Genomic DNA, 14,801 nt, shown 5'->3' on the forward strand with positions numbered 1-14,801 from the left:
CCACTGTTTCCCCACTCTATTTGCCAAGAAGTGATGGGACCAGATGCCATGATCTTAGTTTTTTGAATGTTGAGTTTTAAGCCAGCTTTTTCACTCTCCTCTTTCACTTTCATCAAGAGGCTCTTTAATTCTTCTTTGCTTTCTGCCATAAGGGTGGTGTCATCTGCATATTTGAGGTTATTGATATTTCTCCCGGCAATCTTGATTCCAACTTGTACTTCATCCAGCTCGGCATTTCACATGATGTACTCTGCATAGAAGTTAAATAAGCAGGATGACAATGTACAGCCTTGATGTGCTCCTTTCCCTTTTTGGAACCAGTCTGTTGTTCCAAGTCCAGTTCTAACTCTTCCTTCCTGATCTGCATACAGATTTCTCAAGAGGCAGGTCAGGTGTTGACAAAAGGAGATGCTTACTGTTGCTGAAACTCCAGTACTTTGGCCACCTCATGCGAAGAGTTGACTCATTGGAAAGACTCTGATGCTGGGAGGGATTGGGGGCAGGAGGAGAAGGGGACGACAGAGGATGAGATGGCTGGATGGCATCACTGACTCGATGGACGTGAGTCTGAGTGAACTCTGGGAGTTGGTGATGGACAGGGAGGCCTGGCGTGCTGCGATTCATGGGGTCGCAAAGAGTCGGACACGACTGAGCGACTGATCTGATCTGATCTGACTGTTGCTGAGCACTATAAGTTGGCTCTAAGATAATTGCTTTCCAGAGCTTTCCACGTAGGATATAGTTTTCAAGGAACGTTGCACAAGGGCATCTGCCAGAGGAGTTGGAAATTTGGTCCATGGCCCGTTTACCAGGCTGTGTGCCTTTGGAGCAATGTCTGCCCAGAGATTCACCTTTTATTAATTTGGCTGAAGTTATCCTATGGTACGTCAGGGGCCTGGTCTTGATCCATGGGGTTCTCAGCCAACTGCCCCTGGCTGATAGCAACTCTGCTCTTCTGGGCAGTGTCTTGGCAGGAGGCTGAATGCCATCGCTGGAGGACCAGTTGCTCTCCTGCCTTTTAGGGCATGGTCAATCACTGCAGACGGGATATGGCCAATCTTTTCTTCTACCCACTTCCCATCCCAAACCACATTTTCATTGCTTCAGAGAAAGAAAGGTATTAGTGGCAGACAGTTTGCACCAGCAGGCGGTCTTCCTCTGGGTTTTTAGGCCTGAAGCTTATGGGACTCTGAATGTTCACATTCTCTGCTTCACCTTATGGAAGCTCATGTTCTGATGGCCTCTGCTATCCTGACACACAGAAACAACCTCCTGAATATAGCCACGGCCACCTTCACTGTGGTTCCTTTCCAGTCTTTTGATGTGACTCAGCTCAGTAACACGGGGGCCAGGGAGGCCCCTGACTCTCAGTGGGCACTGGCCAGTGATGCTTGTAGGCTGTGCAGCAACCTGTTCCAAGTGGTCAGTGACAGAGCCATCACCGCAGTTCGGTGGAAGGCCTTCCTGTGGTTTGAATAATTTCTCGAGAAAGACTCAAAGCAAGGTCCAGTGGTTCCCCAACCCTTCTTCCATAGGATCCCGGGTTTGACTGTGTTGACAGCCTCCTTGTCCTTTCTGGTTTCCTCTCTGGCTCAGTGGTAAAGAATCTACATGCCAATGCTGAAGACGCAGGAGACGCGGTTCGCCCCCTGGGTCAGGAAGAGTTCCTGGAGAAGGAAGTGACTACCCACTCCAGTATTATTGCCTGCAAAATTCCATGGACAGGAGAGCCTGGTGGGCTGCAGTCCGTGGGGTTGCAGAGTCGGACACAACTGAGTGACTGAGCACCCGCCGATAAAGCTAATTCACATATCAGGACGTACGAAAAGGCAGCTGCCTCAGTGGCCCGGTCCACATCCCAAATCTAAACCACAGTCCGCCTGCACATATGGGAGACGCTTGTCAAGGAATCTTCACACACACCAATTCCAAGCCTCCATCTCAACTTGCTTCCTTGGTGGCTCAGACGGTAAAGAGTCCGCCTGCAATGCAGGAGATGTGGGTTGGATCCCTGGGTTGGGAAGATCCCCTGGAGGAGGGCATGGCAACCCACTCCAGTATTCTTGCCTGGAGAATCCCATGGACAGAGATCCTGGTAGGCTACAGTCCATGGAGTCGTAAAGAGTCGGACATGACTGAGCAACTAAGGACGGCTCAGCTTAATTTGCTCAAGCACCTCACCCTAGAAAATGGGACCTGCTCGCCTTGTAAGGAAATCTCTGACCTCCTAGTCCGTCGTGCCCTTTTTCAGCAATGCTGCTTCTGATGTTCAATAAAACTCATTCTTGCCCCAAATCTAAGACTGGTCCACTGCTTAGATGCCCTCTACTCCCTCAATCCTTGGATTATGTCCCACTCTTTGTCATCACTGTTCCCCTCATAAGTTTCTAAATGAGATGCTTCTGGAAAGGGGACGGGAAGAAGAAAAGTAAGCTGTCTTTTTCTCTCCCAAAAACCTGAGTGTAAGTGTGCTTGGGAAGGGAACGAGGGATGGGTGGGAGAGAGTGGTGTGAACTTGAACTGAACTCTAGCTGACCATAGCGTATCAATTTGCAGCTCAAGGCAAGGCTCTGGCACACTCATTAGGAAGCCCTTATCTAGCTGTACTTGTTCCTGGGGGCCTTGTTACATTAACAAGCACTTGGAGTCCAGACCTTCCTTGTACTGGTTCTTCTTCACCCTTGAGCAAATCAGTGAACTTTTGTGAACCTCAGTTTCATCATCTTCATATTATCTAAAGCACTGATAATAATGCCACCTGGGTTATTGTGAAGATCATATTGAATAAAGTGCCAGGCAAAAATAAGATGCTTGTATTGCTCTAGATCATTGAATCTAAGATACTAGCAATTAGGAGATGCATCATTATTTTAAATACCACAAAGGAAGAAAAAAAAAATCCTGTCTATACCATAGCACATCCCTTTCTTATCCTGTAAACTGTTTCTACACACTGAAGGAGATTTTGGGGAGGTTGCTTCAGGCAGATTTTTCTCCTGAGTCATTCTTGGGCATATACAAAAAGGAAATCTATGTGAATACACATTAAGACATTTTAAAATTTCCTGATAGTCTTAGTGCATTGCTGCTGAGTCACTTGTGAAGGCCTTTAGTGAGCTGTGTTTTTTCTGTACAATCTTGCCTCTGTGTCGTCGTGTGCATTGGGGGTGTAGCATTTCTGAAAGAGGGCTTCGCATTGGTTTCTTTCAAGCCTCTGAGCCCAGTTCTTTTTTATTTCCTAGGTTTGGGCTTATAAGGGGAGAGAGCATGAGAAACCCTATGCCCCTTGTTAGGAACTGTTCTTTCTGTTTAAACTAACTTCAGGTGGATGGTTTGCCTGAGAAATGGTTGTCAGGAGGGGCCCTCTGTGTGTGTTTGGTCAAATAGTTATAATGACATAAGGCAGGTTAACAGGAGAAAACCAAATTTAATTGCCTATTAAATTTTCAATTTAATAAGAAATCCACATAATGTGAGAGATTCCAGATAAAATGAGAGTCGGGTATAATGAGGTATATTTGTCCTCCTGGACCAAGGAGAAGCAGGTAGGGATCTGGGACTTCAAAGGGAAGGAAGGCAATTCACAGGAAGATAAAAAAGAGCCAATGTTTGGAAAATGGATGTTTTCCGTGTCCTAAGGAGATAGTGGGACACAGAGAGGAGTTTTAACAAGCAGACTTTGCTAGGTTCCTCCATGTCTGCCACACCTAGCTCATATAATACTGCATTTATTCATGGTGATAGCTGCCTTCCTCGAACAGGTCCTCTGCCTTTTTGGCAGTTAGAGGGATGGACAGAGCATCATCCTGAGTCCTTTGGGCTTTATTGTTTTCATCTTGAAATAATCCACATGCCAGAGTGGCACATCTAGGGGTGTCCTGCCCTGAACCCCACGATGACCCTGGGGTGTTACCACGATAGGCTTCCCCTTGCCATGAATAAATGATAGAGATAACTGTGTGTGTTTCTGCATTTATGTATTCTTTTCTTCCTTCCTGTCTCTTTTCTGTTTTTCCTTTGAAGTTCTGAGGCCAAATCTGGCTCCTAAGAAACACAAAAGAAGCCCGCAGCAAAGACCTCTGAGGGCTGTTTACGAAGCCTGCCTGCACCCACTGTGTGAGGCAGAATGGCGCCCCCGACAGGTGAACTCGCTTCATTGCTGCTGCTGGTGACCTTTACAGGTAGGAAACCGGTACCCTGGAGACACCAGCCTCACACTTGAACTTCCTCTCTGACTTAAGCAACTCAGATCAACCTGAGATGAAGGTGCTGTGTGTTTGCTTTCCAGCAGACTTATTTCACATATGAAAAGGAAGGCCTCATGCATAAGTGGTTTCTGGAAACAGGTTTTTAACTTTTTTGTCATGACTATTTTGGGAAAAAGAAAATCACATTTCATATATACTGGGAAAACTTCATGTATTTATTTCAAAGAACTGCATAGTAGATCTTTTTTAGAAAGCAAATAACAGGCTTTTTTCTGTCTTAAATCTTTATTTTCATATAGTCTGTTTACTTACTGTGGACACACCATGGCATAAAATCCTTGGTCAGCATCAGCTCTGGTGATCCATGCCCCAGCTAGGCCAGCCAGACCCCTTTAAACTTACCGAAGACTGAGAATGGAGATATGGCTAGGAAAACTGATTTTATATCCAGGGTTTGTCACAGTGTAGTAAAACCATGCTGAGGTTTACCTGGGAGTGACCCTTGTTAAAATGTCTTCTTAGGCCCCATCCAGATCTACTGAATCAGAACTCCTCGTGGGTGTGACTCAGGAGCCTGAAGCATCTAGATTTTAAGAAACACAGTTTTTAGGTCATGCAAGAGCTACTTGAGGAAATACTACAGTCAGGACAGCTTTATCATTTCCTGCATATTACTCTCCTTATGCCAAATGTCCTTCTTATTAACCTCACCACTGCTTAGTATACAAGGCAAAATGATTCTTTATCCCATGCTTGATGTACTCTTGTACTCTGGAAAGTGCTGTCATTAATGTTTGAGCTCTTTTTTTCCCCTCTCAAATCCCTACCTTTTCACAGCTTTTTGTCATTTTCTTATGGGGTGTTTTTCATTTATTCAAAATTCCTGAGTTAACTGAGCCCCAGTAATGTTGTTTAGGGCTTGTCTGTCCTTTCTCTCTATCCTCTGCCTTTGACAAGATGCTAACCATTGGTTTTGCTGATTTGTCAACACCCGTGGAGTGCTTACTGTGTTCATGGATTGGACTGGGATTTGTAGAGGGAACAAACCTGTGAGTGTTCTCCTGTCTCTGCAAGAACTTTCTTGAGTGAGTCTAATAGATAGTTTAGTTGTCAGGATACCCACCTTCTCAGACTTCTTTGTTTAATATTCAGATCCACTCTTAAAGTATATTTAAATAGATAAACAGCCCATTCAGGTGATTTGTTGCAGAACCAAATGATGATCTGCCCTAGAAGCTTATGGAGACCACCACCGCCAGCCTGAGGGAAAACTGCTTTTAAGTTTCGTGTTGAAGACTTCTGCTAAGCTTCTCAACCACATGTAACAATTTGCTTGTTCCAGGGTCACAGCCTTGTTCCTGTTTAATGGTTTCTTTGACACAATTTTACACTGTTGACTTTTAAGCTTCTGGTGTCCAAAGCCAGAAGTGAAACATGATAGTTCTTACGAATCATATTTTTCAAAAGGAGGTGACCCAACAGTTGTTCAAGGGAAATAAAATGTATCCTGCCATTTGTGTTTGAAAGAAATTTCTAGCTTGGGTCTTCCTTTAAATTCAGTTCAGTCGCTCAGTCGTGTCCGACTCTTTGCGACCCCATGAATCGCAGCACGCCAGGCCTCCCTGTCCATCACCAACTCCCGGAGTTCACTCAGACTCACGTCCATCGAGTCAGTGATGCCATCCAGCCATCTCATCCTCTGTCGTCCCCTTCTCCTCCTGTCCCCAATCCCTCCCAGCATCAGTCTTTTCCAATGAGTCAGCTCTTCGCATGAGGTGGCCAGAGTACCTCATTTAAAGTACCTTCGTTTAAAGGCTGCTTCATTTAAAGGGATGTAGTGATATCTTTCGGAGAAGGCAATGGCACCCCACTCCAGTACTCTTGCCTGGAAAATCCCATGGACGGAGGAGCCTGGAAGGCTACAGTCCATGGGGTCGCAGAGAGTCAGACATGACTGAACGACTTCACTTTCACTTTTCACTTTCATGCGTTGGAGAAGGAAATGGCAACCCACTCCAGTGTTCTTGCCTGGAGAATCCCAGGGACAGGGGAGCCTGGTGGGCTGCCAACTGTGGGGTCGCACAGAGTCGGACATGACTGAAGCGACTTAGCAGCAGCAGCAGTGATATCTTTACAAGCAATGACAGTATTTTTGGGAGTAGGGCTGGGAGTTGTAGATTTATCTACCTATTTCATCCCTTTATCATCTCTTGACCTTGATTATAATTACTGTTCTGTCATGTTCAGCACAGAGTGTTTTCCCCCTCTCCATGTCTGATAAAAGATTAAGCTTTTCTTTAGAAAATAAAAGGCTAAAACTATTAAAGAGATTTAAAAAAAAATAGATTTGGTTTGGGAAAATATCATTTCAGTTGAAGTAAAGCAGTTTGCCTGCTTATTTACTGGGAAAGATACATATTTACATCTAATTCTTATTGGATGAGACCAGTTAGACTTTCCTATTGGGTCAATATTTGGTACCGAATGGTTCTTAAAAATTTATAATGGTGATGATGTGTATACAGGTGAAAAAAAGAAATGATTCTTATTTTGATATGGACCATTTTTTAAAGGTCTGTGTTGGATTTGTTACAGTGTTGCTTCTCATTCATGTTTTGGTTTTTTGGCTGGAAGACATGTTGGGTCTTAGCTACCTGACCAGGGATCGAACTTGCACCCCTGCCAACGGACTGACTGCCAGGGAAGTCCCAAACGACCTGAATTCTTGTACTGTGTTTAACCATTTATCTTACCTCCAGTTAGAAGTCATCTCTAACTGTCATTATGAAAAATGTAACAGTTATTAAGAGAATGATCAGTGATGAGCACTCACTAGAAAGATCTTTTGCTCTTCGGAGTTCAGCAGAACCGCATTCCTGGAACTATATGTGATGAGGGACCAATTTGTTTTTATTTCCAATCTACCACAGACAGACTCTTTGGTAAAATATCAACAACAAGTTGTCTACTGAAAGAAAAACACTCCATGTAAGAGTTGTAGGTTTCAGTTTTATTCAGGGACCTTCCTGAGGACTATAGCCCAGGCAAAGGCATCTCAGTAGCTCTGAGGGAACTGCTCTGAAAAACTGAGAGAAGAAGCCCGTGTGTATATTATTCGGGGCAAGAGAATGCATGCAGCCAGGCACACCTCTTGGTACACCACTGCTGCTAGTCCCGAGCAACAGGTATCTCAGCTGACGATTTTAGTGCTTTTCTATGTACGGAAAGATGCAAGAGTCTGGGCTCATTAAAATTCTTCCTGAGACATGTGTCCAACTATCTAAGGGCCTGTTTTTCCAAAGCACAGAGTGCCTCATCCTGCTTTTCATCCTGAATTCCTTTCTGGGTACACTGTCTGTCAGTGACTGCAGTGGGCAATGACTTCATCCTTGTAGAACCGAATGCTGGGCAACATTCTTCATTTTTTTAAATTAATTGTTATTGGAGTGTAGTTGATTTACAATGTTGTGTTAGTATCTGCTGTACAGCAGAGTGAACCAGTTATACATATATCCCCTCTTTCTTTAGATTTTATTGCCACATAGGTCGTTACAGAGTGTTGAGTAGAGTTCCCTGTGCCATACGGTAGGTTCTTAATCGTTATCTATTTTGTATATGTTAGTTGTGTATATGTCAACCCCAGTCTCTCAGTGTATCCCTCCCTCTCTTCCCCCGATTGCTAATGGTGTTTGTTTTCTCCATCTATGACTCTGTTTTGTAGATAGGTTCATTTGCACCATTTTTTAGATTCCAATATCTGCTTTGTTTTACAACATAAAAAAGGAGAAAAGTAATTTTGTCCTTGGGTGCCAGGGAATGACAGATTGCTACCAAGTCTTCTAAAAGCCCCGGATTCTCTTACCACGCCGTGGGCTGGTCACAGAGTCTGTGGCCTGCCCCACCGAGTCTGCAGATCACACTTAGGAAGCACCAGTCTTCTGCCTACTTATTTGCCAGTTGGCAACGTTTGTGGTTCATTATTTAGAATCAGCTTAAAGCTAGTTATTCTAGACCTATATTTCAGATGAGTTTTTCTCTCTTTTGATAATTCCCTGTCATCAGAATAAGCTGAGATGTTTAAAAATTCAGTTAACAGCAACAACAGTAAGACATTGTTCCTAAAGTAAACCTTTATAACTGGATTTTGGGTGAGGAACAAAATGTTACAGACAGTGTAAAAGCAATACATACATAGAAAAGAACGCTTCTCTTCACTAAGTGAAGTAACACCATATAAAGAGAGAAGATGGAAGGTTAGATGGACACATGGAAGAATCTGTAGATGGATGGGTTGGGGTGGAAGGGTGTGAGGACAGGTGTACTGATGGGGGTGTTGATGGGTGGGCTGTACGATAAGGCAGGGGACTTCCTGTAGGAGGTGCTGGTGGTTTATTTGCTTGCCAGAAGTGACCTGCCTCGCTTCCTTATTGGTGGCTGGCGTGTTTGCAGGCTGTGCCTGGACGCAGTGCAGTGAGGGGAGGACGTATTCCAATGCCATCATCTCTCCTAACTTGGAAACTAGCAAAATCATGCCGGTGCCTCAGACCACCCCCTTGGGGGACTGCACATCCGCCTGCTGTGACCTGTCCAGCTGTGACCTGGCTTGGTGGTTTGAGGGCCGCTGCTACCTGGTGAGCTGCCCGCACAAAGAGAGCTGCGAGCCCAAGAAGATGGGCTCCATCAGGTCTTACCTGACCTTTGTGCTCAGACCCGCCCAGAGGCCCGCACCGCTGCTGGACTACGGGGAGGTGATGCTGAACAGGGACGCCCCATCGGGAATCTGGGGGGACTCACTTGAGGATATCAGAAAGGACCTACCCTTCCTGGGCAAAGATCGGGGCCTGGACATGTCTGAGTACTCAGATGACTACAGGGAGCTGGAGCAGAACCTCTTCCAGCCGATGAGCAAGCAGGAGCCCCGGGGGAGTGCAGAGTACACGGACTGGGGCTTGCTGCCCGGTGGTGAGGGAGGTTTCAACTCCTCTGCTGGAGACAGCCCTGCAGCACCAGCGGAGAAGCAGCTGGAGGACCCAGAGCTCCATAAGCCAAATGAGTCAGCATGGACCCTGGCTCCGAAACCCTCTCCGGAGATGTTATTGCTTCCTTTGGTCACTGCCCCACCTCCAGGAGAAGAACTGGAGAGAGAGACTTCTCAGCTCCACGGGCAAGCCGGCAACAGCTCTGGGAAAGAGGTGGGTGTGGCTGGTGTGTGTGTGGCTGGGGAGGGGCTGAGTTCACTTTGGAGCCAGGCTCAGTGGTGCCAATTCAGGAGGCGCCTCCCTGGATCAGGGAAGATCCCCTGGAGAAGGAAATGGCCACCCACTCCAGTACTCTTGCCTGGAAAATCCCCTGGACAGAGGAGCTTGACAGGCTACAGTCCATGGGGTCACCAAGAGTCGGACACGACTTGGCAACTAAACCACACAGTCTCATTAGGTGGAGGACACAAGAAGTTTCCTCTTAAGGGCACCTATTAAGGTATTGGCAAGAAAGATGGCTCTCAGAACCTTCCAGACCTAACATCTTGTTCCTCTGTTGGGCTCTCATGACCAGACTGTTTAAAAGAGCAAATAGTTCTTTTGCCTTCACAAGTCAGCCACCTAGTGATGATTTAGATGCCTCTGCTGGTATCTAAGATGAATGAGGGTTTTTTAGAAGTTTTGAAGCCAGCCCATATAATGCAGCATGTATAGACAGAGGCTTTGCAAATCTCTTGTGGTAGGTTTTGTAGGAGCAGAAAAAATTTTTTCTTCTAAGTTTTTTTTTTTTTCCTCCTGGTTAACAGGAGAAACAATAAATCTGTGAAGAATTGACAAGCCAAAGAGGTTTTGGCTTGGGGTAGTAAATTGGTGACAAAATATCTGTTAAAGATAAGTATCTGTTAAAAAATTAAGCTGAAGCATATTAACATTATTAAGAGTTTGAACAAATATATCTGCATTCAAATCAGGCAGCATCCAGTATAGCAAATAGAAAGGAGTTCCGAGGAGCTGTACAAAATGAAAGACATTTTTAGGCAGAAGGGAGTTGGAAACAAGGAAATTATACAAGGCAGGCAAGTGGATTGATTATTGCAAGGTTACTTTCCTTTAAGGGGCAGTGGGAGTTTATCAAGCAGATTACCTTAAGATAATTCCTGATTGACTGGTTTAAGCTTCCATTTCTGGGAGAGCTGAAACTGTAAGTCTTGCTTTAGGGACTTGGCGTAAGTGACTCTATTTTGGGCCTGTTGTTTTAACACAAGGTTTGTTTATTCAGCCTTCTCAGCCCTAAATTTCTTGTCTCTGGTGAAAAGGTTACCTTCTATCCTCCTGGTACAATGCTTTATTTTCCACTAAAATACAAATTTCCCCCTATAGTCACATTTAAATTTTTTTGAGCTGCTTTAAGTTGTAGATAATCCTTGAAAGGAAAGTTCCCTTTCCCATGGAGATTTGTCTCTTGCTTTCAAGGGGACAGAGGAGGGTCAGAGTGTTCTTTTTACACTGACAATTTTCCAAGTACCTTTAGTTCAAAATAATCAGTTTGCCAGAGTGTCTTATTTGGGGATGATGTATTCTCAACCCCCTGCAGTTTCTTCAAGACCCAACAGGTTCTGAGGTTGCTAGAAACTCACTAGTGATATGAATCAGTCGGATCGGGGGAGGGAGATACCAAGGAGAGGATATAAACTGTATGGAACTTTCCATGAAAAACACAGGTGAAAAGAATGGGAACCTTTGGGAGAGAAGACGTACTGAGGCAGAGAGAAGGTTCAAGTGCTAAGAGCAGAAGCTCAGTGAGGTAGACACGGAGGCTGCCCTGTGGGGAGAACAGTTGAGAGTCCAGAGGGTGCTTGCTTGGGAAAGGCCAGGACTCGGTGAGACGCAGTGAGCGAGTTGATCAGGGGAAGCCAAATGCAACTCGCAATACAGTGACTGGAGGACAAGTCATGGGAAAATTTAGTGTATTTCAAGGTACAAGAAGGCACATCAGAAGATAAAGGAACATAAACCAATTAAGACTTCTTTTTTAAAAAAAGAAGAATGTTATTTAAGATATCAGTGCTTAGGGTTAGAGTAAGTAAGGAAAGCTGGATTGAATTGACTGTGTATTATAATCTCAACCATTAAAAATTGCTAAACAGTCTTTTAAGTAGTGATATTATCAGAAGTTTTTTTTTTTTTTTTTTCCCCTGCTTTGGTGTATGTTTCTTTTCAAAGTTTCCGTATTTTTCTGTCCTTGTAATTGTCTTAAACACTTTAAGACTTTCCATTAAAAAATAAAGTATCACAGGTTAACTGTGTTCTTTTCCCCCACCACTGAGTATTAACACATTTCACCTTTTAGTGGCTAAGTGAACTGCAAAAGTGAGTACCTTTTCAGTAAATACCAGTGCCCCCTCTCCAGTTAATGTTTGAGTGACAGCTTTTCTTTCTGTGGGTTTTGCTCTCCAACTTTTCCTTTTGGTCCCCTGTCCTATTAGCCTGAGTTTACTGACCTGGCTCTATTCAACCTTGTTTCCCCTCTAACAACTTATCCTTGTAATTGATCGCCTAGGTCCTAATGCCATCCCATGATCCTCCTCCAGCCAGCCTGGAGGTCAGCCCCGCCACTGTGGAGAAGAGCCCGGTTCTCGCAGTCACCCCGTGGAGCACAGAGCATAGCATTCCAACCCTTCCCACCAGCACCGTCCCATCTGAGCAGCCCAGATCTGCTCCCACTGCTCCCAGGACAGGTAAGTTAAAAAATACACCTGGAAGAAATGTGCTGAAGACATGCTGTATTCATACTATATTCTATATTCGTATACTATAAATACTATATTCATAGTGGTGGCAACTTTCAAAGTTTGCTCATTCCCTCTGGGCACATTGTTGAGCATCTGTTGTTTGCCAGAAATAGTGCTAGGCACTGGGAATTAAAAGAATGAATAGATATTGTCTTTTCCCTCCATAAGTCTGTGATCTAGAGGACCAGTCTAACAGATAAATATATGGTTTGATACATATGGCAAACAGTATGGCAATACAGGATCTCATACAATATACTGTGAGAGACTGCTAAGGGAGCAGAGAGCACGCTGAGGCATATAAACGCCTGGAACTGAAAATTAGCTGAGTAGTCAGGCTGAAGATAAAGAGCTAGATGTCACTGGTGGAGAGGTGATCGTTGAAGGCTGTCCAGGGAGAGTGGGGAGGTGAGCTGGGGAGAGGCCTGAGGGGTGGAACATTGGGGTTGTCTTTGTATTAGGAGCTGGGGGAACAGAAGGAGCCTACGGAGCTGACTGGGTGGTCATGGTTGAAAGGTAGGAGCGAGCGAGCAGACGTGGACTGATGGAAGGAGAGAGGAGCGGGTTCCACGTTGGAAGCCAAGTGATGAGGAGTCTGTGTGTTATAGGACGACTGAAAAGCTCCCATTAGATTTAATACTCAAGAAGTTACTAGAGACTTTTGTCATATTTCCTGAGCCTTTCTGTGGGTGATATCCTTTCAGGATTACCCTCTCTTCTTTTGGGCTTCCCTGGTAGCTCAGTTGGTAAAGAATCTGCCTGCAATGCAGGAGACCCTGATTCAATTCCAGGGTCAGGAAGATCCGCTGGAAAAGGGATAGGCTACCCACTGCAGTATTCTTGGGCTTCCCTGGTGGCTCAGCTGGTACAGAATCTGCCTGCAATGTGGGAGACCTGGGTTCGATCCTTGGGTTGGGAAGATCCCCTGGAGAAGGGAACAGCTACCCACTCCAGTATTCTGACCTGGAGAATTCCGTGGACTGTATAGGGGTTGCAGAGAGTCAGACACGACTGAGCTATTTTCACTTTCACTCTCTTCTTTGGTTATTTACTTTGATCCTGAGCTTCAGTAGAGAGAAGGACAATACTGGAGGAAATGCTGGATAGTACTATAATGAAAAGGAAGCTGGCCTGGGAATTAGCATCCTTGGGTTCTAATAGCATCTATTGTCTAGAGAGCTTAGAGGATGAAATGAATTGATCATTTTAAAGCCCTTGGCAGTGTTCAATCTGGTAAGTAAGCGACTGTTCAAATGAACACATTTAAATTAGTTAAATATCTGTTGCAACTCACATTGCCTTTCTAGGGCTCAATTTCTAAAGTGAGGGATTGGAACCAGTGTCCTTTCTTAGTTCACAATTGCTGATCTTTCTTACAAAGAGTAAGACAGGGAAGAGGAGCCAGAGAGGGCAGCAAATCCACTATAGCTGGTCTAGGAAGGCACTCAAGGGACTGAATACAAACCAGGAGGAGAAAAGTGGATTTAAATGAGCCACGTGTCTCTCTAACACCTCCAAGTAGCTGGGATCTCTAGAAAGCACTCAGCTATTTTTTTTTAATCTTTTCTTTTCTCTATGTGATATCTTGACGTATCTCAATTGCGTTTTACAAGTGAGGCTGATGTCCTGTTGAGTCCAGTCAATTGAATGTATCAATGTAATCTTGGCTATAGAGCAAGGAACCATTGTTCTGAATGCTGATTTAGTGAGAGTGGATGTGCCTACTGCTTGAGTTAAAATAGCCTTTTTACCACTGAGGTTGCCTGGATTTATTTTCTCCTGGAAATGTTCCAAGAGCAAGGCCATTGCAGCAGTCCATGAGGTTACTATCAGAAGAACTGAGTGGTGTATGAATAATGATTCAGAAACACTTATGATTACACTCCATCTTTTTATGACTAAAAATAACACCTACTAGAGAGTCAAACAAAGCTGGTAGCAAGAGGAAAAAATAGCCCTGATCTGCAGTATCCCACCTGTTTCACACAACTCTTGTCACTGACACCTTGGCTAAGTCAACCTGAAGCATTATTTTCCCCACAGTGCCTACTCACATAGACAGTTTTAAATGGATGAAATCTACCCTGTAGCCTAATATGGGGTACAGTTCAGTTACTAGTCAGAGGGGGAAAAAAGTATCTTTGATAAAGTCAGATGAAGAACTATTACAGAAGTATGTTATTTTATTTCATGGATACTAAAAAAATCTATTATAGCATCATTAGAGTATATGATGAAATGTACTTTTTCTAATTAACTTTCAGTGAAACAACTCATGGTGTCTGCTGGCGAGAACATAGTCATAACTTCCCCAGCAGATGAAGTTGAACTGAAGGCTTCTGTTGTGCCAGCGCCACCTGCAGGTGAGAGTTTGACTTTCCTCTGGGACCAGTGGGCTTCCCTGGTGACTCAGACCGTAGTGTGGAGAGAGCCGGGTTCAATACCTGGGTCAGGAATATCCCCTGGAGAAGGAAATGGCAACCCACTCCAGTATTCTTGCCTGGAAAATCCCACTGATGGAGGAGCCTGGCAGGCTACAGTCCATAGGGTTACAAAGAGTCGGACACGACTGAGAGACTTCACTTTTCTCTCTTTCTGGGACAATGGGCTTCCCTGGTGGCTCAGAAGATAAAAAAAAAAAAAATCTGCCTACTATGCAGGAGACCCAGGTTCCATCCCTGGGTCTGGAAGATCCCCTGGAGAAGGGAATGGCTACCTACTCCAGTATTCTTGCCTGGAGAATTCCATGGACAGAGAAGTCTGACAGGCTACAGTCCACGGGTCGCAGAGTCGGAGACGACTAAGCGACTAACGCACTGGGA

The 14,801-nt window shown here is 44.7% G+C and overlaps 1 protein-coding gene across 2 annotated transcripts in view; it reads left to right on the forward strand.

Annotated features, from left to right (window-relative positions):
* The first annotated feature begins 4,126 nt into the window (after positions 1 to 4,126).
* The window catches only part of KIAA0319 (KIAA0319 ortholog), a 42,049-nt gene continuing 31,374 nt past the window's right edge, over positions 4,127 to 14,801 (forward strand). For both annotated transcript variants that reach the window (XM_010843505.1, XM_010843507.1), the window contains exons 1-4: positions 4,127 to 4,181; positions 8,658 to 9,400; positions 11,748 to 11,925; positions 14,244 to 14,342. In XM_010843505.1, the coding sequence (XP_010841807.1) occupies positions 4,127 to 4,181; positions 8,658 to 9,400; positions 11,748 to 11,925; positions 14,244 to 14,342 (1,075 nt within the window). The remainder of the gene's footprint in view (positions 4,182 to 8,657; positions 9,401 to 11,747; positions 11,926 to 14,243; positions 14,343 to 14,801) is intronic.

The sequence above is a fragment of the Bison bison genome, unplaced genomic scaffold (genome assembly GCF_000754665.1).
Source record: "Bison bison bison isolate TAMUID 2011002044 unplaced genomic scaffold, Bison_UMD1.0 scf7180017864182, whole genome shotgun sequence".
In the NCBI taxonomy this organism is placed as follows: domain Eukaryota; kingdom Metazoa; phylum Chordata; class Mammalia; order Artiodactyla; family Bovidae; genus Bison; species Bison bison.